At 47.7% G+C, this 25,193-nt stretch overlaps 1 protein-coding gene across 1 annotated transcript in view; it reads left to right on the forward strand.

The window, feature by feature from the left end:
- Positions 1 to 25,193, forward strand: part of COG6 (component of oligomeric golgi complex 6) — a 464,502-nt gene that overhangs the window by 433,543 nt on the left and 5,766 nt on the right. The window contains exon 18 of the mRNA XM_078657244.1: positions 837 to 916. Coding sequence (XP_078513370.1) covers positions 837 to 916 — 80 coding nt within the window. The remainder of the gene's footprint in view (positions 1 to 836; positions 917 to 25,193) is intronic.

Here is a 25,193-nt window from a genome sequence, read left to right on the forward strand (position 1 = left end):
TTGAGTACCGTCTGTCAAACTTTGGATGAGACCCTAAATCATGGCAGTGTACAGGAATGGGCAGAGACAGGATTGTGTTTGGGAAGGAAAACATTCATTGACAGTGTTGCACTTAATTATTTTTGATTTTATACATCTTACAATGAAACACTGTATATTTTTTATCAACGTCTTTTCCTAAATGTCTTTTCTTTTACTGATTGTTTTTTCTTCATTGTTTTCATATTAATAATGTTATCTAAACCAGGGATCTCAAGAATACTGATAACATCAAGGACAAATTAATCGGGCATATCACTTCGTGATATATGTAATTGTGTGGGCTCCATGAAATCTCTACACAACCTGTTATTTTTGGATGAGATGTCCTCTGGCCTTTGATTTCGGTTGATTAATTTGAGGTTTATGTAAACATTTGCTGTTATGTTACTGGAGTAGAATTATTTTTTGACACTGTGATTCTCCAGCATTCTTGCCTTAATAGTGTATAGCACATGTTATGTGGTGATTCGATAATTAATCTAATTGTTTACCCTTGTTTATCACTCTCTTCAGTGCCCGTCGCTTATTCTTCTGTCTTACTATATTAAAGACTTGGGACTCTGACTTCTTTTTTGGCAACATGATATCCTGATATATTTTCCTCTCTCGGGGAAGAGGCACTATCAAATATGAAGCTGTGCAGAGACATTTATGTGTGAATCATGATGGAAATCAGTATTAACGACGTATATAACCGCAGCTCAAAAAGTTAACAAGAATAATGATTAATAGAGATAGTAACCAATCTTATAAAAAATATGGCAAGCCTCATAAAGTAAGTTTTCTTCTTGTAGGTACAATTTGATCGGTACCTGGCTGCTCCTGACAACCTGCTAATGGCACAACTGAATTTCCTGTTAAGCCCCACTGTCAAGTAAGCATTGGAGATTTCAAGTTAAATGTGACACAATACTTTGCAATACTTTTGCTGTTACACATCCTTCTTCAATCAGCACAATGCTATTTTATTATCTGTAAAAGGGAGTACAAGAAACAAATGTACATAATTTATTAGCCAGTCAGCATTACAACAGTAGATTCTTGACTTTCTCTTTTAAAAGTTCAGTGTTCGAACTGTAATTGAGTATAAAGTCTTGACTCGTTCAGTGTTATAGGTAGCAATGTGCTTGTGAGTACACAAATAATATATTCATACCCCCTTGCTTTCGTCTGATAGCAAAGTGCCATTGGACCATGGAACATATATGGGGTGAATACTATGTGGAGTTCTAAAAACCAGTTGAAAAGGAGTTCTGTTGTTAATTGTTTGACAGATCTTGGGGCTTTAGCTAAGAAAGTCCCATGGGGGCATGAGTATACTAAATCGAGTCAACAAATCCAAAGTGCAAGAGGAATAATTTTGCATTACAAATGCTTGTGATGGCAAGGCAGCTCAGTGGAACTTTTAACTCCTTCGCTGCTGGCCCGATTCCCCTGCTGTGCTGGAGGTAGGGGGGCACGCACAGCACCCCGGTGCTCATGACGAGCTCAGCTCATCATGAGCCACGGTTCTTGTGTGCTCATGACGAGCTGAGCTCGTCACAGCCACGCCTGTTTCCATAGAACGCTCAGCACAGCAGGGGAATTATCCCCGCGTGTGAGCGTACTTGAGTACACGAGAACCGTGGCTCATGATGAGCTGAGCTCGTCATGAGCGTGGGAGGGGTTAAGTGACAAACAGATTTCTACATTCCGAAACCGGAGGACTTTGACCTTCCCGCAGGGTGACAACACAGATGCTTATTTTTATGGGGAAACATCATGTACTACGAAGTCATTACCACGCGTTACGTTTACTACGAGTAACTTACCACACAAACGTCTTTTCAACGCGGGTGCATTCCACAAACGTCTTTACCACGCAACGATCAATCCTTCCAGTCTTCCTTCGTCCTGCGTGTTCATCATTTAGTAAAAATAAAAACAAAAAAAGGAGGCTTGGGGGGGCTGGGGGGGTCTCTCCCCCCCAAAATGAACAAGCGGAATGTAAAAAAAAAAAAGAAGAAAACTTAGAAAAAAAACGATAATAAGTGTCTCTGACGATCAAGGAAAGAGCCGACCCAGCGACGTGGCGTGTACGTCATTATAGAAGTCCTATCTCTATTTTTAAAGACGTGTTACTGTTGACTCTCGTTTCCGTGAAGGGCTGCTGGTGAAAGGCGTGGAGAGGTGAGATAAGGATCAAAAGCTAAAACTTAAAAAATAATGTAAGCGCATTGTAAATTAAAACAAATTTAAAAGGTAAGGTAATATGTAGTATTGGTTTGATATAAACAACAATATTTTACTTTGTTCAGCAGTTTTGAAAATGTTTTTGTAGCCTATCAGCATCATTATGTAAATTTAGAAGGGATGTAAGAGGTTAGTTAACGTAAAATTTGCGGAGTAGAATCCTGCGTTATCAATTGCTGCGTGGTAAAGACACATGCGAAGTAAAATTCGCGTGGTAAAGCCATGCGTGGTACAGGTAAGCGTTGTATAATCATATATTCATTTTTATGTGAACAAAAATCGGAAAACGCAGCGCATCGGAACTTGGGTTAGTGCGAATGAAATAATTTATTTTCGTGAAAAAGCTGTGAGAAAAAGAAAGCTATCTATATTTTGTGGCTTAACATGTGTTAAAGGGCTGCAGGGAAATGTAATGTTTATTTTTGCCAGAGTGAACACGCTTTATCTTTCTCTTCTTTGACCAGCACTGTGGAGTGTAATGATTGTGGAGAACGGGGGGTGTTGCCACTGTTATATGTTTACATTTTTAATGCCGAATGCTATCCCCACCTATGGCGGTTTCCCTACAGACAGGCCGAGGTAGAAGCGACACGAAAGCTAGAGATTTCTAAAGACGGATAATGTTAATGTCCATCTCTCGCAGTACTCCTGGTCTTCCCCCGCCCCTCCTGCTTCAGGGTGAGGTCAGAAGTCTGGTTCACATGGGACAGCAGTGGCGGAGGTAGTGTTGCCTAAAGTGTGTGTGGAATGGGTTGGGAGGAGTGGAGCAGAACACTCGCTGAAAGCATTGCAGCCATTTAGTATACTTATAAGCGCTGCAAAACACAGCACTGCCTGGCAGAAATGAGATTCTCCCCGAGCATCTCAGTATCCAAAGCAGCCTCGTGAAAGATGAAGCTCGTCGCGCACCGGAAAAAGGAGCTGGACCAGCTCGCTGCAACAAAGAGATCTCACGACCTCAGAGTAAAATGAGATAATTAGAAAACAAGAGAAACGTGTGTCCCCCATTTTACAATATACAGCTCTGCATGCTGGGATGCAACAAGTGGAAGGGGCTATCGCTACCTAAACGTTGACCAAACAAGTCCACAGCAACCCGTGAACGTTGATGGTTCTGGACAGCAGAAATCACCTTTCAAGGGCCCAGGACTGGATTGGCACTACTTGGCAGGGCAAGACTCACAGATGGGAGAGTGCAGGTGCTGTTGCAGAGTTGAAGGAAGTCTTCGAAGGGCCTGAGACTTCAAAAGAGGGGGCAAGCCAGCATGTCCTTGGAGACCCACTGAGTTCAAGGGCCAGTCCTTGTGTGGGAGAGCCAGGTTTCCACCATACACTTCAAAGGATGCTCTTTGATTCAGTGACAGGTCATCAGGAAAGAGCCAGGGCACATGTCAGGAAGGAGATGGGTCTGATAAGAGAATCATAAAGAGGAGGGCTTGGGGCCCTGGGTTACCATTTTGATGCACATATCACTCTGGCTGTTATCCAGGTGTGAACTTTAGTCACTCCCATGTTATGTCCACTTGTAGAGTTCACTAATTACCTATGAGGGTATCTAGGCATTTGAGCTTCTGTCTGCGTGTGCTCCCTGTAGGATTATTTACAGATCCAGGTCTTCACCTTCTTGCGGAACTCAAGAAGTGAGGAGGAGGCTGTGATATGTTGTGGGATTGTGTTCCATGTTTTGGGTGTGATGTAGGAGAATGAGCACCCTCCTGCTTTGCTTTTGTGAATGCAGGGGGTGAGTGAGAGTGAGGTTGAGCATAGGTGTCTGACCGGTTGGTGGACATGGATACTGTTGTTCAGGTATGCTGGTCCAATGTTGTGTTTGAGGAGGTTGAATTGGCTGCGTTTGTGAAGAGTAAGCCAGTGGAGTTCTCTGAGATGAGGTGAGACTTGAGTGCAGTGTTGAAGGTTGAATATGAGTCTTGCAGTGGTATTTCGAATCGTCTGAAGTCTCTGCAGGAGCTGCTTGAATATTCCGGTGAAACGTGCTTTGCCATAGTCAAGTCTGCTTGTGATGAGTGCTTGCATGATGGTTCATCTGGTGTTCTGTGGCAGCCACTTTAAGATTTTTTGCAGCATCCGTAGGATGTGGAAGCAGGCGGAGCTCCTTGTGTCCCATGGGGAGATCTTGTTTCCAAAGACCAGTACTTCTGTCTTGTCCAAGCTGAGCTACTAGCAATTGGTTGTCAACCATTCTGCTACCATGGTCATGCAGTTGGTAAAGTTGGTTCTGGTGTTAGTAGTTTTGATGTCAGGGAGAGGATGAGTTCGGTGTCATTGGTGTAGCAGATGATGTTGATGTCTTGTGATCCGATGATGTTGACAAGCTTTGTTATCTTGACTTTGAACAGGGTCATGCTAATGGACAATCTCTAAGGGACTGCTCATATCAGGTTCTTGGTTTCCTATGTGAATGGTGGCAGACTGACTCTTTGTGTTCTTCCTGTGGGGAAGGGGCAGATGCAGTTGCGTGCCAGTCCTTGGATGGAGATCTCTTGGAGTCTTCTGATGAGTGTGTGGTGGGAGACTGTGTTGAATGCTTTGGAGAGATCAAGCAAAATGAAGGCCACTGTTTCTCCTCGGTCCAGAATGATCCTGAGGTCGTTGGTGGTTGTGATGAGTGCTGTGGTTCTTTCTGAATCCTGTTTAGGTATTGTCCGGCAGGTGGTGTTGTTCGAGGTGGCTAATGAATTGCTTGGTGGTGACCTTCAATATCACTTTGGCTGGGTAGGGAGCAGGGAGATGGGACAGAAGTTGCTCAGTTAGCTTGGGCAGACCAATGGTTTCTTAAGGAAGGCGCTAACTGCTGCATGCTTACAGTCTTTTGGGAAGGTGGCAGAGGTGATGGAAGTGTTGATGAAGTGGATGAAGGCTGATAGGTAATGCACAGAGGTTGTACATTTTGGGGGCATGGGTCTGATGGGGGCCCCTGAGTGGATGGTCCACATGATAGTTATTGTTTCTTTACTGGTGAGCGTTGTCCATCTGGTCATTTTCTTGCTAGCTGTTTACAGTGTTTTTTGGAGTCCCAAAGCTCTTCTGTGTACTTTCTGGCTTGCTTGTAGGCACTTCTATGCCTGTTTGCTTTGATGGCTGTGAGGGAGTCTGCGCAGTTCTTAATCCAGATGTTGATGTTGACGACGTCCTCATTGAGGTTGTTCATAGGGTTGGGTTGATCTGGGCTGAGGACGTTGAGTCAATTAGCTTCTGAGATTTTTCCCCAGCTGTGGCTGGGTTGGCTGGTGTTGGTGGGTGCATTGTTTTGTGGTGTGTTGATGGGGAAGTGTATTGTAGCGTTGTCATTCCATGTGATGGGTGAGGTTGAGCAGTCCCTGATGCTGGTGGTGAAGATCCCGCTGAGCCAAAACACAGTAATATGTGTTGGTTCAGTAATGATATGGTTAGTGCAACGTTGTTCAAGCTTTCGAGGAGGGCTGTGGAGCAGGGGTTGGTTCTGTCTTCTGAGTGGAAGTTGAGGTCACCGAAGAGTATGAAGGCTTTGGAGTCCTATGGTCTGTTTTTTGGGGCTCTCCGCTTTGGAGTCACTCCGGCTGTGACAGGCTGTTTTCAAGAAGGCATAGGAGTGGGTAGTTCAAAAGAAGTGGGCTCCCAACATAAACGGCTCCCAACATAAACTTCAAAGACTCAGACTCCAAATCACATTTGGTGTCTATAAATGCATTATTGGAATTTTGAGACCCCAGCAATTGTCATGTACTGTGTGAAGAGGGGAAACTCTGCAGGACTTTTCAATGTGTCCAGGACTGGGACTAAGACCTGCTAGTCTCCCTACTGGGTGAGGGGACATCAGCCAGGGAATCCAAGATCACCTACCCTGGAACACAATACCAGTGTGCCCTGTGAGGAAGAGGAGAACATTGTAGGGAGCAATGTCCAGAGGGGAATCCTGTTGTGAGGAAATGGCTGCTGCACTAATTAGGTCTTGGCCGTGTGCAGGATGAAGTCTGCAATCCCTGTATGCCATGGGAGGGCCACTGTGAAGTCAGCCATGATGAACACTGTGCAGTCGCCCAGAAGCCCATGTGCATCTGAGGCTTGGCAACCCCGTAAGCAAAGAGGGGCTGCCGTGGCATAAACTTTTCTGAGCCTGTGGATAACTAATGAGCTGCAACCCTATATGCCTGTAAAAGCTGTCATGCAGACACCTGCTGTGCTGAGTGGATCCGTGTCCTTATACAGTAGAGACATGGTGACAACATATGCCAGAGGGGGGTCAATGGAACTAGACAGAAGTGTGTACTGACCCAGAGCATCATGGGAGGAGCGAGGCCCCCTTGGGAGCTCCCACTAATCTACCCCGAATGAGAGATCAGCACCAGCAAGTTCCCACCATTTTCCCTCCCATCGTGGGAGAGACCAAAAGACTTACTAGCAACAAGGAGCCACAAGAAACCTCCAACCGCCACAGGATTGCGACCACATGTGAGGAGATTGGGGATCAGTGAGTGCAGCATATCTGAAAGAGACACGTTAGTGATAGATTCCTTACCTTAGAATATCCCCAGGCGTCAGACTGGATCCGGAATGTTTTTGCTTAGCAGTACCCCTGCGCGTCACTAGGCAGCGTCCTGCGGCTCCGCGTCCATCACTGGCGTCGTCAGCGCCGAGATGATGTCACGGAGGATACTTAGGCGCCACCCATGCACTCTGACGTCAGTTCTTTATTTTTCCGCGCCAGCAAGCGCAGATTCGGATTGAGCACGTACCTTCGTCACTTTTTGACTACTCTTTCGAGACTTTTGTCTCCCCCCTTTTCTCCTGGTGCACGTAGTCTTGCGGGTTATGCCACCGTAACATGTCGGTGGCTGACCCCCAGGATGTGTGCCTCTACTGCCTGGAGACCGACCACGACTCCCGGGACTCCGGAGTCTGTCGAACCATTGCCCCGAAGGCTTTGCGGGAGCAGCGCCGGAAAGTGTTGGAGGTCTGGCATTCCTTTCACCACCGCTTTGGGTCTAGGGGCCGTTCCCGAGACTGCTCGCAGGACGCGAGTCTTCGCTCCTCGGGCTCCAAGTCTTCACCTTTGGATTCCCGTAAGTGACGCCATAAAAAGAGTTCGAAGAAGCGTGTTCGCTCTCTGACGTCCCCCCGTCGCTCCTCTGGAGCCGGGGAGTCCCGCGGCCTACCTGCTATACCCGGGTCCGTCGGCGACTCCCGAATAGATGCAAGAGTTTCTTGCTTCCATGGACCACCTTTTTAGGCCCAGGGCTCCCGCCTGCGCTCCTTTGGGCCCCACGGTTCCGTGTCCAGATCCTGCTGGCCCGGTGGCTCTGCTACCGGCCCCGGTGCCACAGGATCCTGTGCCGCTGGCTCCGGCCCCGGCACCACGAGGTGCAGCGCCGTACTGGGTTCCTTTTATCCCACCCCTGCCCCGGTTCCCAGACCATTTTGTTCCGGCCGGGGACCCAAATTGGGATGTGGCTCCGGACCTGACGCTGTTCGTCCCTTCTCCGGCTCTGCCGCTGCAACTGGCCCCCTCCAGGCCGGAGGCGGATGAGGACTGGGACAGGTCCGAGGACCCCCTTACCCGGCAATGTGACTCCGAGCAGGATTGGGTGGACGACCTGGAAGACGCGGGCAAATGTGACGTTTCTTCTGACCCAGGATTTGCCTCTCCTCCACCTACTATGGAGGAGGGTGCTTCCTACACTGTGGTCCTGCGTCGGGCTGTGGAGGCTCTTAATCTCGACCTCCCTACGGTAGCCCTCAAGTCCAACCTCCTTATGGAGGTGCTCCAGATGGCGTCTGCATCATCAGAGCCACTGCTCCCTTTCAATGAGGCCCTTACCAAAGTCATCTTGGGCACTTGGTTGCCGCCGGCCACGGGGGCGCCGGTGGATAAAAACATCGCCTGGGGTCATCGCCCGGCGCCTGTTGATCCCGCCTTCCTGACCACTCACCCTACGCCTGAGAGCCTGGTCATTCAGGCCTCGACGTCGCAGAGTGCCTTTCCGATGGCTCCGTTGGATAAGGACTCTAAACGGTTAGAACAATTTGGCAAGAGGTTGTTCTCCTCGGCCAGCTTAGAGCTGCGGTCAGTTAACACCACCTGCTTGTTGGGCCGTTACTCCGACGCAGTGTGGGATTCTGTGGCTCAAGCCTTGCCTCAGTGTTCTGAAGAGGTCCAGGCTGTCCTCGCCCGATGTCTAGGGCTCGCTCATGGACATGCACTTTGATGGCTCCCGCCGCTTTGGCGATAAGGCTGACAGTGCATTGGAGCTCCTTAAAGACTCACGGGCAACGGCCAACTCCTTGGGTCTTTCTACAAAGAACCCTGCCACTCCTGGGTTTTGTTCCTTTCGTGGCCAGGGCAGAGACACCCAGGCACGCTCCTCCAGCAAGCCTGTGCAGAACCAGCCTCAGTGCGGCCATGGCTTCCACAGGGGCGGGGCTGGAAACCAGCGTGCGGGTCAGTCCACCTCTACACCCGCTGCTTCCACCTCTAAGCCTTCCTAATCCGAGCTTCAGGGAGCACCCCACGCCGGTGGGTGGCATGGTCCGCCACCACCTCCACCACTGGTGCGAAATTACATCAGACGAATGAGTGCTACAGATAATCTGCCAGGGTTACTCCCTTCCCTTTCAGTCCTCCTCTCCTGCCATGCCACCTCGGTGCCACCGCTTGTCGGGGGAACATTTGGCTCTTCTCTGACAGGAAGTGATGGCCCTCCTGGCCAAGGAGGCCATCGAGTGCGTTCCCAGTCAGGAAGTAGGGAGTGGTTGTTATTCCCACTACTTTCTGGTCCCCAAGAAGGACTAGGGGGGCCTGCGCCCCATCATGGACCTCCGGGACGTTAATCGCTTCCTCCGGAAGGAGAAATTCAAAATGCTAACCCTGGCTCAGGTCCTGGCTGTCCTCGACCCTGGAGACTGGATGATAGCGTTGGACTTGCAGGACGCTTATCTTCACATTCCCGTCCTGACGGCCTACTGGCGTTACCTGCGGTTTACGGTAGGCCAAGAGCATTTTAAGTTTGCCGTGCTCCCCTTTGGCCTTACCAGTGCCCCTCGGGTGTTCACGAAGGTGATGGCCGTGGTCGCAGCTCATCTGCGCAGGACCGGGGTGTCAGTCTTTCCCTACCTCGACAATTGGCTGTTGAAGGCGGGCTCACCCCAGGCAGTCGTCAACCACCTCCAGACTACGGCCAACCTCCTGCATTTGATGGGGTTCCCAATCAACGCGCCGAAGTCCTCCTGAGTCCCTCTCAGAAGCTCGCCTTCATCGGAGCGGTTCTGGATTCAACGCTGTTTCAGGTTTATCCTCCTGAGCAGCATGGCCGGGATATTCACGCTATGATTCCGATCTTTTAGCCTCTATGCCGGGTTTCGGTCAGGATGACCCTCCGGCTTCTGGGCCTGATGGCCTCCTGCATCCTACTGGTGACACATGCCAGATGGCATATGCGGGCTCTGCAGTGGGACCTGAAGATCCAGTGGGCACAGCATCAGGGCAACCTGTCTGATCATGTTCAGTTCTCGGAGGGCACTGCTCAACAATTTCAGTGGTGGCTCACGAACCGAGACTGGGTCAATGGTAGACCCCTCTCCCTTCCCCAATCGGAGCACACAGTGGTGACGGATGCGTCCCTCCTGGGATTGGGGGGGGCACATGGGAGAGGCGGAGATCAGAGGCCTCTGGTCTCCGGCGGAGTACCGGCTCCAAATCAACCTTCTGGAACTGCGGGCGATCCGACTTGCACTGAAGGCATTCCATCCATCTGTCCGTGAAAGTGTAGTGCAGGTGTTCACGGACAACACCACCGCCATGTGGTTTTGCAACAAACAGGGCGGGGTAGGGTCCTGGACCCTATGTCAAGAGGCTCTGCGCCTCTGGACATGGCTGGAACATTGGTCGTTCAACACCTGGCAGGTTCTCTGTACGCCAGGGCGGACAAACTCAGCCGCCGGTGCTTGATGGATCACGAATGGTGTCTGAACTCTGACGTGGCACAAGGTCTCATTCTGCAGTGGGGAGAGCCTTGGTTAGATTTATTCGCCACTGAAGAGAATGCACAATGCCCTCAGTTCTGCGCTGGAATTTCCAAGGTGGCACTCGCTCGGAGAATTTTTTCGCCGCGAGTGGAGTTCCGGTCTGTTGTATGCCTTTCCGCCTATACCACTTCTGCCCAGAGGGCTGAAGAAGATCAGGCGCGACTGGGCCCAAGTCATTCTTGTGGCTCCGGACTGGGCTCGAAGAGTATGGTATCCAGAGCTAGTCAGTATGAGCATCGATCCCCCGATCCATCTGCCTCTTCGGGAGGATCTTCTGTTGCAGCAGCAGGGGACGGTCCTGCACCCGAACCTGTTCAGCCTCCGCCTCCATGCGTGGAGATTGAGCGGCGACAGTTGACACCTTTCGATCTTCCTCCCGAAGTCTGTGATGTCATTCTGGCAGCCGGGCGTCCTTCCACCAAACGGTATACGCCTGCAGGTGGAACAGGTTTGTGGCATGGTGCACAGCAAAGGCTGTGGATCCCCTTTCTGACCCTTTTTCTGAGGTTCTTCTGTTCCTTCTTTCTTTGGCCCAGCAGGGCTCTGCTCTGGGCACTATCAAAGGTTATCTTTCGGCTATCTCCGCCTTTCTACGGCTTCCAGATCAGCCTTCTCTTTTTAAGTCCCTGGTTGTTAACCATTTCCTTAAAGGAATTACGCATACGTTTCCACTCGTGCCCTTCATAATGCCTCGGTGGGACTTAAATCTTGTCTTGACTTTTCTGATGTGCGCTCCCTTCGAGCCCTTTCATAACTGTCCATCGGGGTTGGTATTGCTGGGGTTTCTATTCTAAGGTAAGGAATCTATCACTAACGTGACTCTTTCAGATGCACAAGTTACTACTTGTGTAACGATATATCTATAAGAGACATTTGTTAGTGATAGATTCCTTACCGCCCCTCCCATCCTCCCCGTTCTGCGAACTGATTTCTAGGGTTAAGGTCATCCCCTTTTAGGGCCCTAGTTTTATGCACCAATGGTCAGTATCTTGCATGGCTCTGCATTTCTGGCACGGAAAGTTGTGTACAGAACTGAAGTCAGCGCGCATGGGTGGCACCTAAGTACCCTCCGTGACGTCATCTCGGCGCTGACGACGCCAGTGACGGACTCAGAGCCGCAGGACACCACCTACTGACCCGCAGGGGTACTGCTAAGCAAAACTTTCCGGATCTGGTCTGACGCCTGGGGATATTCCACGGTAAGGAATCTATCACTAACTAATGTCTCTTACAGATATATCATTACACAAGTAGTAACTTGTGCATCTGGGCCGCATGCCGCCACCTCCCTTAGCTCAGTCACTGCCACCCCAATGTCCGCAGAGGGGACTTGTTCAGGAACTCCGGACTCTCCGAGCCTTCAGGTGCAAGTAAGACTGAATTTGGGCTAGTCTGCTTCGGGGGAACTTGGTGGCTAGACAGCACTTCAGAGCTGGAACACTTTTGACTCTTGAGTCTTGGAGTACTAGTAGGGCATACCCTGGATATTGCCAATAGTGAATGAGTAATAACCTCGATCGCTAAAGCGAGGAGGAAGTGGGCGAGGGAACTTGCAAGGAAACACTAGAGCCCTGACCTCAGGGGGTCGTGTAGTTGTTTGTGAATGTCATATTTTTCCGTTCTGTTAGTAAGTACTTCTCTTTTTTCATAAAAGTGACTATTTGTCTGGACAGTGATTTATTGCTGCTGCCTGCCTATTGAGTTGTGAGCCAGTATTCACTACCCTGTATCCACCCGCCCCCCCCCCCCCTCCTCCTAACCTGAGGGGACCTTGGGCTGCTCAACAACGTTACTTCTGAGAGTCAGGTGCAGAAGGTGTACTTGACCCAGTTGTTCAGGATCTGTAATAGGTATGGCCCCAGGACATCAGCAGTAGAAAGCCTCACCCACTACAGTTGGGCCTAGTAGCCCGTGTGTATCCTGTAACCCTCTGAAAGGGGCCCCTACACATGACAATCTAACTGGCTCATGAGAAGTGTTTGGAATTGGTGAGTTGGAGCATGAGTAGGAGATTCCTCACTAGAAGTTACAGGAAATCTTTTAAGCAGCACAATATGCATTTTAGTAAACACCTTCCTGGTGCTGCATAAGAGAATATGGGTGGACCAGCTTCCCTAGGAGTCCAGGCACCCTCCCTCTCAAGAAGCAGTGCAAGCCAGGGAAAGAAAGCAAGGGACAGGTCGAAGACAACATCTTGATACAAGGAAAACAAAAACAAATGCAAAACATAGTATCAAATAAATACGGGCAAATAAAAGACACAAATCTCTCCAGTACACAAATTCCATGTTAATGAGAAAAAAAGCACCACGTCCAGCCCCTGACATGCACAGTGACGTAACTAGAGATTTTGACGCCCGGGGCGATCCCTTAGTTTGCTGCTTAGTGCCGGTAAGGAAGAGGGGGCCTGGGGGGGGGGGGGGGGGGGTGCGGATGACAGACAACAAGCGGTTTGGGGGTCGTTTAGCAACGCCGATGAGGGGGAAAAAAGAAAAAAACGTACCAAAAGCCCCCCGCCCCCCCCCCTCCCCCCACAGCTACGCCACTGGACGTGCATCTTTCCAACAATTCAGTGCTAAATTTGTGCTAGTGATTGCCGGTGCTCAGCACATATTTATGGGATCCAACCATATGATGGCGCTGTGTGTGTGTCTTGGGATCTGGCAATTCATCTTTTTACAAATTAACCTCTGGCCAGCACGAGTCTTTTGGAAGATGACGTGAGTGGAAGCTCGAAGTTCTATGGGAAGCAGGGAAAGAGACCACCCTGCCTCCCTGAGGATACGAGGCATCCTCCCTTGCCCTCTAAAGTCTCCTTTGGAAGTACGTCTCCTCTAAAGCCATTCTTCCAGGATGGACGTTGGCACCTTCCAGAGCAGAGCCGCTCTGGCAGTGTTCCACTAGTCAGCAGGAGGAAGGGTGTGCTCACAAGCTGTTCCTTCCTGTCGTCCTGCAATGCTTGGCCTTTCCCTCTGCTCATTTTACATTATTTATTTTGTTTGCGCCACCAGTATATTCATAACCTTTGCTTTCCAGGAAATGTGGAATTGAGTTGGGGCGACCAAAGCCCCCTAACTTTATTTAGTAAATGCCTGTATGTATGCAAGTTAACCCCATTTCAACTATTTTACTGACATTTCAGTTATTTTACCGATGAATGTCTACTCAGGGTTATGTAGTTAGTGGCATACTGCTGTCTTCAGTACTGCACTTACTGTAGTTTTGTGACAGCATTAAAAACAGGTTTTCCAAGAACTGTTTTCCACTTCTACGTTGTGAAAGGTAAAATGTGCCCTTTTGGTTAAGCGTTCTTAGAAATAGAAAGCCAAGGTGTTCTCGGAAACGCAAGCGCTGCTAAGTAGATGTCATCGTGAATTGCTTGCGTTTTCTCTGTGAAACATGTATAGTTATGAGCTTCATATTTTTCGGTATATCCTGTCGTACGTTCGGCTGTACAGTGCGTTGCTTTTTTTCGGCACAGACCTCGAGAATCACAGAATGGGAAAGTTTGGCAGAGGAGTAATAGAACTTTCAGACGATTTAATTATTTTTCTACAGGCTTAAGTCAAATCAAGTCTGTGCCTCGGTCAACATACAATCTTCCACTGAAATCACTAGCGAGAATCAAAGGAAGAACATTAATTTGACTCCTCAATCTCTTTGTAAATACACAACTTCTTCCGATGTATTGAAAATCGAGCACATAAATACGTTTATCTATGAAAGTGTTCATCACGAAAGTGGTCCCTGCGGCTATTTAAGGTGCTGCGCCTGCGTGCCACAGGAGCCGTGATAATAACGCACACTTCTTTAATAGGATTGCTGTTGTCTCTGTCCCAATCAGGTGTGATCACTATATATCCGATCGAGATGTACGCCAAGAGCATCCATAGCTCGGCAAACAGAGCTTAGAACCCCTATGCATTGTATAAAACTTTGGAGTAACTGAAAAGTCTGGATATGCAAACATGCCCTTCCCTATGCAACTTGATGCATGTGTCGGCCCACAGAATTTAGCATCACTTCCATGTGCACACTGTTTGTTAGAGGTGTGCAGCGAATCACAAGCTCGAATGTCCTCTGCAGAATGGATCATAGCTAGTGACTGTCTGAGGTTTACATTTGTCTGGGAAAAACCGGTAATTGAAATATCCTGAGATTCGTGGACATTTCGAAAGTTTTACATTTTGATGATTTAAGACACCATTTAGTTTGGTGGAAGTGTTTCTACTCGATCACAAACAATGCGGACATCCTGTCGACCTTATTAACAGTGCATTATATCCCATGGTACTTGTAATAAGGTGGATGGGCTATCCGCCAAACTCTAAATTAGGTTGAAATTCTTGGTAGAGAAGAGCATTCAGATGCAAAAGAAGGAAGGGTAATTGACCAGAGCAAAGGAGGCAGAGCTATGGATACAGGAACTATCAGTATACGTTGGCAACACTGCCTGCACTGACAGCACTATCAATTTCATTTGGACTTTCATCCTGGCATGAAGGTAATCATTCAGCTAACAAAACATTAGCTAACATTAACCAAATGAAAAATGTGGTGAGGGGAGGATAGGATGACATGAATTGAAGGGAGCTGAATTTAAGAAGGGATAGTAAAAATATTGAACTTTCTAGCTGTTGCCAAGAGAGAGTGACTGTAGAGATCTTTATTTATAGATATTCCAGCTTGGGCTTGCGGAGAGCAGGGGGCAGTACACAAGGAATGTTGAAGGGTTTATGGGGAGGAATAGGACCAGATGAGCATAGGTGGACAAGGGGAGTGTCTTGATGTCTCGGTTAGTCATTAGCCTGGCCTGTTCCCCTTTTCGAGACCGCAGGAACAGGAGAGTGGAGTTGACATGGGGTCGCTTGTTGAGCCATCAGTGAGTACTTTGAAGTTTAAATACCATGATTTCTTTAGTTCTGACATCCTTAGACATTTCCCGGACACTCGTAATGTGACTAACCTGGTAAAGTTCAATAACTAACTTCAGGTTTCAGGCAGGATTAATGCGTCTAGCATTTTGTTAGGATATTTGGTAAGTAACTCTAACCACACTTTGTTTTGATGCAGACCGTCTCCTTTGATCATACACTGTCCTGACTTGTGAGTTAGCCCTATAATGGTATATTACACAATGGACCTTTGGGTTCCATTCCCATAGCTATGAATACCTGTTTGAGAACCTGCTTCCTTGCGCAGTTTGTTTATTCTGTCTCTAACATTCCTCAACCTGTGTACATCTCTGTACCACAGGACATATTTAGTGTGCATATCCCTGCATGTGAGCTTTAATCATGGATATTTCCATCTTTTCAATCTGTAGAGGTCCCCGTGGACCCAGTAATGCATTTCTTTAAAGTTGCTGACTCCATTGCACCATTTAAGTTCTGTTTTGATTAAAATAATTAAAATACTTTCCTTTGTTATAAAAATAAAAACACTGGGCCGGACATTAATAAATTAATCTGAATCTGTTGTGTGAATTGCTAAATCTATTGTGTTAATGCTTGAGTTTTGACTGAGTCTCTATCCCCGCATGATACCTCAATGATTTTCTTGGACTGCCATCCTTGGTACTCTGAGAGTCAAGTGAGGAATGAGTGTTCTTGGCCATTGTAGGGCAGGTGAGCCCCCCACAGCACCTCCGTCAGATTGCCTAAATCATCATGGTTGTGGCCCAGAACGTCCATTGAAGGCCAGTTATAGTTTGGGAAAATGGGTGGTAGGGAAGACACTGTGCTGGACTTCGTTGAGGATCCCTCATAGAAACCCAGGGAGTGCTGTCATTTCAGGCACTCCCAGCCCCTTAGCATAGTTTTTTTCCCCCAGATGTACCTTGTGTCCCCAAATCTTTTTCTGTGGTTTCCCTGAGACAGTGTCCAACACCAAAATCTAGGGTACCATTGACACTGACTCTGGAAGTAATTCTCTTGGGTGAGTTAAGCCTAGCATAGACTCTAAAGTTGCAATTGCCTGTATTGAAAGTGAAGGCTGAAGAAGATCAGAAGGCTACAGAGTTGCAGAGGGAGAAATTAAAGTTAGCTTGCCAGGAACAACAGGAGGCGAGGAGTGGTTCTGTAGAATTTGTTCTATTTTCCAACTGAACTCTAAGTCAGAAGGTAAGACCAAGGCATCGCTGGTGCCTCTGCCTGTAGTAGATGTGCAGTTTGAGTGGGTGAGAATTAAACATTGTTGGTTGTAGTTACCAAAGCCTTTGTTCAGGATAGACTTGGCTTTAGTAACTGTTTCTCCCTTAGTTAACTAAAATCATGCTGAACAAATTGAAGAGTAATCTGAATACAGTAGCTCACTAGAGCTTCGGACTGAGCGAATTTGAGAATGTGATCCATAAACTTCCCTAGTTGCCAATTTACAAAATAATTCATTTTGAGTTAACATGCAAACAAATAATGCATGAATAGATTTTTCTATAAAAGCTAAACACCCCTAGAGAAAGGGAGGAAAGTAGAAACAATTCATTTCGAAAGAGATGAAGAAATAAGGGAAAGGAAAAAAGTAAGAAAAAAGAAACAAAGACAAAAATGCAAAGAAAGAGAAAAACAAGGAGAAAATAAAAAAGAGTTTACTATTGAAGCTGGTTCATGTGTGTTTTGCACCAAATATTTTGTAGATAATGTTCTCAAATAAGGATTTGGTACCCTCTAAAGCTCTTCTGAATATTCCAAGGTTTATGTACAATTGATGGACTAACTTTTCTTTGGGGAGCATCACTGTTGAACCCATCTCTTGCCCTGAATCATAATCATTTGAAGTTTAGGAAACGGTTAAAGACCTGCCATTATTTTGTGAGTAGACCTCCAGTACCCTTATTCTGATAGATACTTCAAACCACATATTTGAAGGTCAAGGCAGCACAGAAGACCAATCTCTTGGTGGATTGTGTTCTGTATTAAAATCTGGCATGCATTGGCCAAGAAGCAGCCCCTGGAAGGTTTGCAAACCGATTCCTCTAGAGCCAAGTCTGCTACCACTGCGTTTGCACACAAAGTGCTTTTTCTGGATATTTGCCAGGCTGCTATAATGGCATCGCACCACACGTTCACTAAGTACTGCAATCTGGACAGTCCGGTCAGATGAGAAGGGTATTTTGCCCTCTATGTCCTGCAGGGCTTTTGGGTTTAAGACAGTTCACAGGCCCACCACCTGCGATACACTGCTTTGGTATCTATTCAAAAGGGGAGGAATCTGTGGTTAGAAGAATCCATCAGAAGAACAAGTTACTTACCTTGGGTAACACTCTTTCTTGTACAAATTCTGTCTAACTGCAGATTACTCAGTGACATTAGCATCCTCCCAATTATGTGAACTGCACCCTGTTCCACCTAAAAAGGTTCCAGGCTTAGAGATCTGCGCACCGGTTCACAACATTCTTTTGTTGGGCTCTGCTTCTGGGGGGTGTGGACAGCCTAGAAAAGCAATTGATGTCAGCATATATGGGTGGCATTTATATGCATACTACAGCAGATTTTCCAGATCCTGTCTGATTCAGGGAAATATTCAAAAGATGAGGAGTCTGCAGTTATCTAGAGTATCTAGCAAAAAGAGCATTATCCAAGGTAAGTAACTTGTTTGTTACAGCAGCACCATTGTTGGTTGCAGTGCAACAGGTTTCTGCCTTTTCTAGTTTACAGCTAGTGACACGTGACCTCTCTATGGTGAACATCAACTGTTTATTAGTGGCTGTATAGGATAGAGACTGAGGAAGGCTAAATTACCACCAAATAGGCCTCGAAAGTCCTGAATCTGTTTCTGGTTGCTCATGCTCCCATATAGGTCTAATTCAGTGCCATTGTCTTTACCCCATGTGAATCAGAGAACTGACCCTTCAAGGACTCTGTTTGATTTGGATCTTTGTCCCTGCAGACCTCTGGTGGATGAAAGGTGTGCTGTCCGATGGGCTGTCTTGTGTGAGTGCGCCATCAGTCTAGATCTTAGTCTGAATCGAGCTCCTGTGGCAATTTTGGAAACATTTTCTCTTTGACGAGATCGCCCACCTTGATCCCCCTAATGGGAAAGTGGAGCTCTTCCAATCCGACGTTGCTCTTGACCTCAGGGCAGCTCATCTTTTTAGGGTTTCCCCTAGGCTCCAGCTTTAATGTCGTCTTTGAAACTGTCTCCTCTCAAAGGGCAGGGGTTTGATACCTGTGCCCGATCCTTTTTGATGATGTGCCCGGTGCTGCCGGACCTTTTCCCATCCTTTATGGATTCTAGCACTGGCTACGCTCAGATGGCAGTGTTCATCCAGGCCTGGCCCAGCTCCTGCCCCTAATGATTCGCTCTGGTGCTCCTTTGACCCCTAGGAATGTCTGGGTCCATGGATGCTCCTCCGTTGGTTGTCTCTACCCCCTCGTCTGTCGGCTTCAGACAGCTGTTCAGATCTATCCTGATCATGACATGTTTCACTCTGCCAACGAAGGACTTGACCCATTGGCTGGAGGCAGTTCAGGGCACTCACACAGTTCTCCAGATGTGAGCTGTTCCATCGGTCAAAATCGACCAAAACGTTAGGATTGACCATGGTAAGGTGCTTCGAGATTTCTTCTCCAGAGCCCCAGACACTTCTGAGTCCTCCGCTGACTCCATAATGAGGTTGGGGAATGTGTTTGTGAGGAGGTAGATGACATTAAACAAATGTTTTGCACCTTCTCTTTCTCAACATTGCAGGGGAGGTTTCTATAGTGCCCTTTTACTGCTACTTTGTGGCACTCTCAGGCTGATTTTGAAAGGGAGCCAAGTGCTCTTCAGGGGCATTTCCTCTTTTAACGAGACTATGTGAATCTATGGACGTCTTGGATATTCCATTACCCAAGACCGAGTTTAAAACTAATTTATTAATGGAAATTCTCTAGTCTGTCCCTTCCTCCTCAGATCTTTTGCTGCCCTTTAGTGAGGTGCTGATAGAATTAATTACGTTTATTTGGAATGGACAAACTGCTGACACACAGTCAATGGTCAAATCGCAAATTGTCACCTGCTCTAGGTGATACTGATCTTCTAGTCTAGGAATGCAATATGCCTACTGAGTCGCAACTTGCATGCTCTTTAGGAAGTAACGAAGATGGTGGTCCTGCCTCTTCAAAATAGGTGATACAAAAGGGGATGATGGACGGAGCGTTTGAACAAATCAAACACTCATTCCCAGTCAACTGATCTGGGTTTAATCCATCACCATTCTTTAGTTCACTCAGCCACCCCAGTTCAGACATGGCTATATGCAAATCAGTCTGACCCTGTGCCTTATGGGAACAGTCCAGCCCGAACTGCCAAGCCATGTCTTCCCTGGACCGGAAACAAGCATCCTGGGACCGGTTTCGGATTCATAATCCTCATCAGCCAGGCTATCTTGAATCCAGTGGCCAAGTGAACAAGGGACTCACGTCTGAGTATACCCTGCCACACTTAGGGCGAACAAAGCGATACAAAAGGGGATGATGGGCGGAGCGTTTGAACAAATCAAACACTCACCCCCAGTCAACTGATCTGGGTTTAATCCATCACCATTCTTTAGTTCACTCAGCCACCCCAGTTCAGACATGGCTATATGCAAATCAGTCTGACCCTGTGCCTTATGGGAACAGTCCAGCCCGAACTGCCAAGCCATGTCTTCCCTGGACCGGAAACAAGCATCCTGGGACCGGTTTCGGATTCATAATCCTCATCAGCCAGGCTATCTTGAATCCAGTGGCCAAGTGAACAAGGAACTCACGTCTGAGTATACCCTGCCACACTTAGGGCGAACAAAGCGATACAAAAGGGGATGAGGAACGGAGCGTTTGAACAAATCAAACACTCACCCCCAGTCAACTGATCTGGGTTTAATCCATCACCATTCTTTAGTTCACTCAGCCACCCCAGTTCAGACATGGCTATATGCAAATCAGTCTGACCCTGTGCCTTATGGGAACAGTCCAGCCCGAACTGCCAAGCCGTGTCTTCCCTGGACCGGAAACAAGCATCCTGGGACCGGTTTCGGATTCATAATCCTCATCAGCCAGGCTATCTTGAATCCAGTGGCCAAGTGAACAAGGGACTCACGTCTGAGTATACCCTGCCACACTTAGGGCGAACAAAGCGATACAAAAGGGGATGATGGACGGAGCGTTTGAACAAATCAAACACTCACCCCCAGTCAACTGATCTGGGTTTAATCCATCACCATTCTTTAGTTCACTCAGCCACCCCAGTTCAGACATGGCTATATGCAAATCAGTCTGACCCTGTGCCTTATGGGAACAGTCCAGCCCGAACTGCCAAGCCATGTCTTCCCTGGACCGGAAACAAGCATCCTGGGACCGGTTTCGGATTCATAATCCTCATCAGCCAGGCTATCTTGAATCCAGTGGCCAAGTGAACAAGGGACTCACGTCTGAGTATACCCTGCCACACTTAGGGCGAACAAAGCGATACAAAAGGGGATGATGGACGGAGCGTTTGAACAAATCAAACACTCACCCCTAGTCAACTGATCTGGGTTTAATCCATCACCATTCTTTAGTTCACTCAGCCACCCCAGTTCAGACATGGCTATATGCAAATCAGTCTGACCCTGTGCCTTATGGGAACAGTCCAGCCCGAACTGCCAAGCCGTGTCTTCCCTGGACCGGAAACAAGCATCCTGGGACCGGTTTCGGATTCATAATCCTCATCAGCCAGGCTATCTTGAATCCAGTGGCCAAGTGAACAAGGGACTCACGTCTGAGTATACCCTGCCACACTTAGGGCGAACAAAGCGATACAAAAGGGGATGATGGACGGAGCGTTTGAACAAATCAAACACTCACCCCCAGTCAACTGATCTGGGTTTAATCCATCACCATTCTTTAGTTCACTCAGCCACCCCAGTTCAGACATGGCTATATGCAAATCAGTCTGACCCTGTGCCTTATGGGAACAGTCCAGCCCGAACTGCCAAGCCATGTCTTCCCTGGACCGGAAACAAGCATCCTGGGACCGGTTGCGGATTCATAATCCTCATCAGCCAGGCTATCTTGAATCCAGTGGCCAAGTGAACAAGGGACTCACGTCTGAGTATACCCTGTCACACTTAGGGCGAACAAAGCGATACAAAAGGGGATGATGGACGGAGCGTTTGAACAAATCAAACACTCGCCCCCAGTCAACTGATCTGGGTTTAATCCATCACCATTCTTTCGTTCACTCAGCCACCCCAGTTCAGACATGGCTATATGCAAATCAGTCTGACCCTGTGCCTTATGGGAACAGTCCAGCCCGAACTGCCAAGCCATGTCTTCCCTGGACCGGAAACAAGCATCCTGGGACCGGTTTCGGATTCATAATCCTCATCAGCCAGGCTATCTTGAATCCAGTGGCCAAGTGAACAAGGGACTCACGTCTGAGTATACCCTGCCACACTTAGGGCGAACAAAGCGATACATAAGGGGATGATGGACGGAGCGTTTGAACAAATCAAACACTCACCTTCCAGTCAACTGATCTGGGTTTAATCCATCACCATTCTTTCGTTCACTCAGCCACCCCAGTTCAGACATGGCTATATGCAAATCAGTCTGACCCTGTGCCTTATGGGAACAGTCCAGCCCGAACTGCCAAGCCATGTCTTCCCTGGACCGGAAACAAGCATCCTGGGACCGGTTTCGGATTCATAATCCTCATCAGCCAGGCTATCTTGAATCCAGTGGCCAAGTGAACAAGGGACTCACGTCTGAGTATACCCTGCCACACTTAGGGCGAACAAAGCGATACATAAGGGGATGATGGACGGAGCGTTTGAACAAATCAAACACTCACCCCCAGTCAACTGATCTGGGTTTAATCCATCCCCAATCTTTAGTTCACTCAGCCACCCCAGTTCAGACATGGCTATATGCAAATCAGTCTGACCCTGTGCCTTATGGGAACAGTCCAACCCGAATTGCTCACTTTGCCACTGGTTTCAAGCAAGCCGGGCTGAAGACGGCTGGAATGCCAGAAACCGGTCCTCGAAGCTTGTTTCCGGTCCAGGGAAAACATGGCATGGCAGTTCGGGCTGGACTGTTCCCATGAGGCACAGAGTCAGACTGATTTGCATATAGCCATGTCTGAACTGGGGTGGCAGAGTGGGCTAAAGAACGGTGATGGATTAAACCCAGATCTTTTGACTGGGTGTGAGTGTTTGATTGATTCAGATGCTCCGTCCATCACCACCCCCTTTTGTACCGCTTTTGGCCGCCATAAGTGTGGCAGGGTATGCTCAGACGTGAGTCCCTTGCTCACTTTGCCACTGGATTCAAGCAAGCCGGGCTGAAGACGGCTGGAATGCCAGAAACCGGTCCTCGGAAGCTTGTTTCCGGTCCAGGGAAGACATGGCTTGGCAGTTCGGGCTGGACTGTTCCCATGAGGCACAGGGTCAGACTGATTTGCATATAGCCATGTCTGAACTGGGGTGGCAGAGTGGGCTAAAGAACGGTGATGGATTAAACCCAGATCTTTTGACTGGGTGTGAGTGTTTGATTGATTCAGATGCTCCGTCCATCACCAACCCCTTTTGTACCGCTTTTGTCCGCCATTAGTGTGGCAGGGTATGCTCAGACGTGAGTCCCTTGCTCACTTTGCCACTGGTCTCAAGCAAGCCGGGCTGAAGACGGCTGGAATGCCAGAAACCGTTCCTCGGAAGCTTGTTTCCTGTCCAGGGAAGACATGGCTTGGCAGTTCCGGCTGGACTGTTCCCATGAGGCACAGCGTCAGACTGATTTGCATATAGCCATGTCTGAACTGGGGTGGCAGAGTGGGCTAAAGAACGGTGATGGATTAAACCCAGATCTTTTGACTGGGTGTGAGTGTTTGATTGATTCAGATGCTCCGTCCATCACCACCCCCTTTTGTACCGCTCTTCAAAATAGGTGGGCACTACTTTGAGGCGGTTGCTAGTGATGGATTTGAAGCTTCTAAAAAATCTCCTTAGGTTAACACGATCTATGAGCTCCTCTTTCTTTACAACATAGTGCTATAGTGCTAGGTTTGGCTCCTCTGGTGTCCTGAGGGCTGCCAAGGCATACTTGTTAGACTTTTCCTTTGAGGGCTTCCATCTTTTTGAAGCAGGTGCTGAGCGAGTGCTGGGGAAGTTCAGATGGAGGACATTCCTTCTCAGTTTAGGCTGCTGGCTTTTCCTATGCATACGTTATGGAGAATGCCAATCAGGCTGCCAGTTGTTCAAGCATGAGGCATATAAAAAACACTCTTCTGCTGGTCATGCACAGAGTCGCACACATTCTCTAGGTCTGAAGGTGGCTGTTGTATCTTGACAGTCACTGAAACAGCTTCATGGGCCCTTATGCTAGAATTCGCCTTCTTATTTGTGGTGTGGGTGTGAAGGGTATCCCTTCGGTCCTTCGCAATAATGTTTGACCTTATTCCTTATATTTTTGGTGACTGTCATAGTTCTGGTGGGAGTTTCTGCAGTAGGTCAAGCCTCCTTAGTTTAAAATAAAGTGCCATGGTTCTGCTTGTTCTTTTCTGTGTTTCCCTTCCAAGCTTTGAGGTTCTGAGCTCTTGATGTTACCCTGGTAATAGTGGTCACTATAATGGAAATATAATTTCATTTATTTAGATATTCTTTTATAGTGTGAATTTGACCCTTGTGGATATCAGAGCACTTTAGAGATTTACAGAAAGCCGCTCAGTGAACGTAATACAATCAATATCAATGTGTATGTGTCAACTAGGGAAGGGAGGGAATGTCCATCGGATCCCTGTTTAGGGTATAGCTGACTGCTGTTCTGGTGCGCTTAGATAGTTATTCGTTGTTGCCTATGACTGATTGGACAACTCCTCCTCTGAGTTTAGTGCTGTTCTTCAATCGCACCCATGGTATTCACTCATTTATCTTTCCACATAGTGTGTCTGGGTATAGCGGGGAGGAACTACACATCATGCAAGTATCCTGGTGCAGTCCATGGCGTCCTGCTGGCCCATTCTAGTCACTATCGTGGCTTCTTAACCTCTGCCTGCAATGTAGTCACTGGAGACTTTTAGAGTCCTGTTTGGTTTTTCACTTTTGGGAACCTGGGCAGGTTTAGTTGATGACCGCTTCAGTTTATTGTGGTGAATTTATGCAGGGCGGAGTGAAGTCTTGCTCCCGGTCCTGCGGGTGCTTCAGAGACAGCCTCAGTTTGGTTCTGTTTCCTCTCATTCTCAGTTGATGCCTTCCGACTTGAGAACAGGCAACTTCAAAAGGATTTGATCCCGTGTGTCACACTCTTCACATTATGGAGGTATGTTGTATTAGTCCTTCAGAGTTTGATTCTTTCTTATTCTGAGTTTGTCAGGTGCTGCTTCTGACTCCCATTTTGACTGATTCTTCTTGTTTCTTTCTTTTTGTCCGCTATTAGCCCTCCATCAGCAAAGGGGGCTGAGTTTGGGCTCCAATTGGACGTTTGGGCAAGTGGATTGTTTCAGACTGGATGCCCTTCTGTTCTGTTCTCACCTTTGCAGATGGCAGCCCGTCACTGTCCTTGGAGGCCCATCTCCTATTGCTTCTATATTCTTGGATTCACGTAGTTTATGTTGATGTTTTCTGTATTTAGCTTTTCTTTTGGTCCTTCCCAGACTCTGCCGAATGGTTTAGGATCAAGCATTTTGCATTATTTTTCGTTGTTGTTGCATGGGCTTCTTTTTTGTGACTCCTGCTTTCCTTTCTACTGGAATATTGTATATTCTGCCCTTCGTTCGGCTGGTGCTTCTGCTTATTTTTGTCCTTGGATGGCTGAGACATTGATATGTTATGGATGATTGCTACCTTAAATTAGCAAGTTACACTCCATGTGTCATTGCATGTCTGGAACTGGTAATTGAATTTAGATTAATGATTTTTACTCCCCTCCTCCTTTTGATACAGGAGGGTTGGGGTTTACTTGAAA

Source organism: Lissotriton helveticus, chromosome 8 (genome assembly GCF_964261635.1).
Source record: "Lissotriton helveticus chromosome 8, aLisHel1.1, whole genome shotgun sequence".
Taxonomy (NCBI): domain Eukaryota; kingdom Metazoa; phylum Chordata; class Amphibia; order Caudata; family Salamandridae; genus Lissotriton; species Lissotriton helveticus.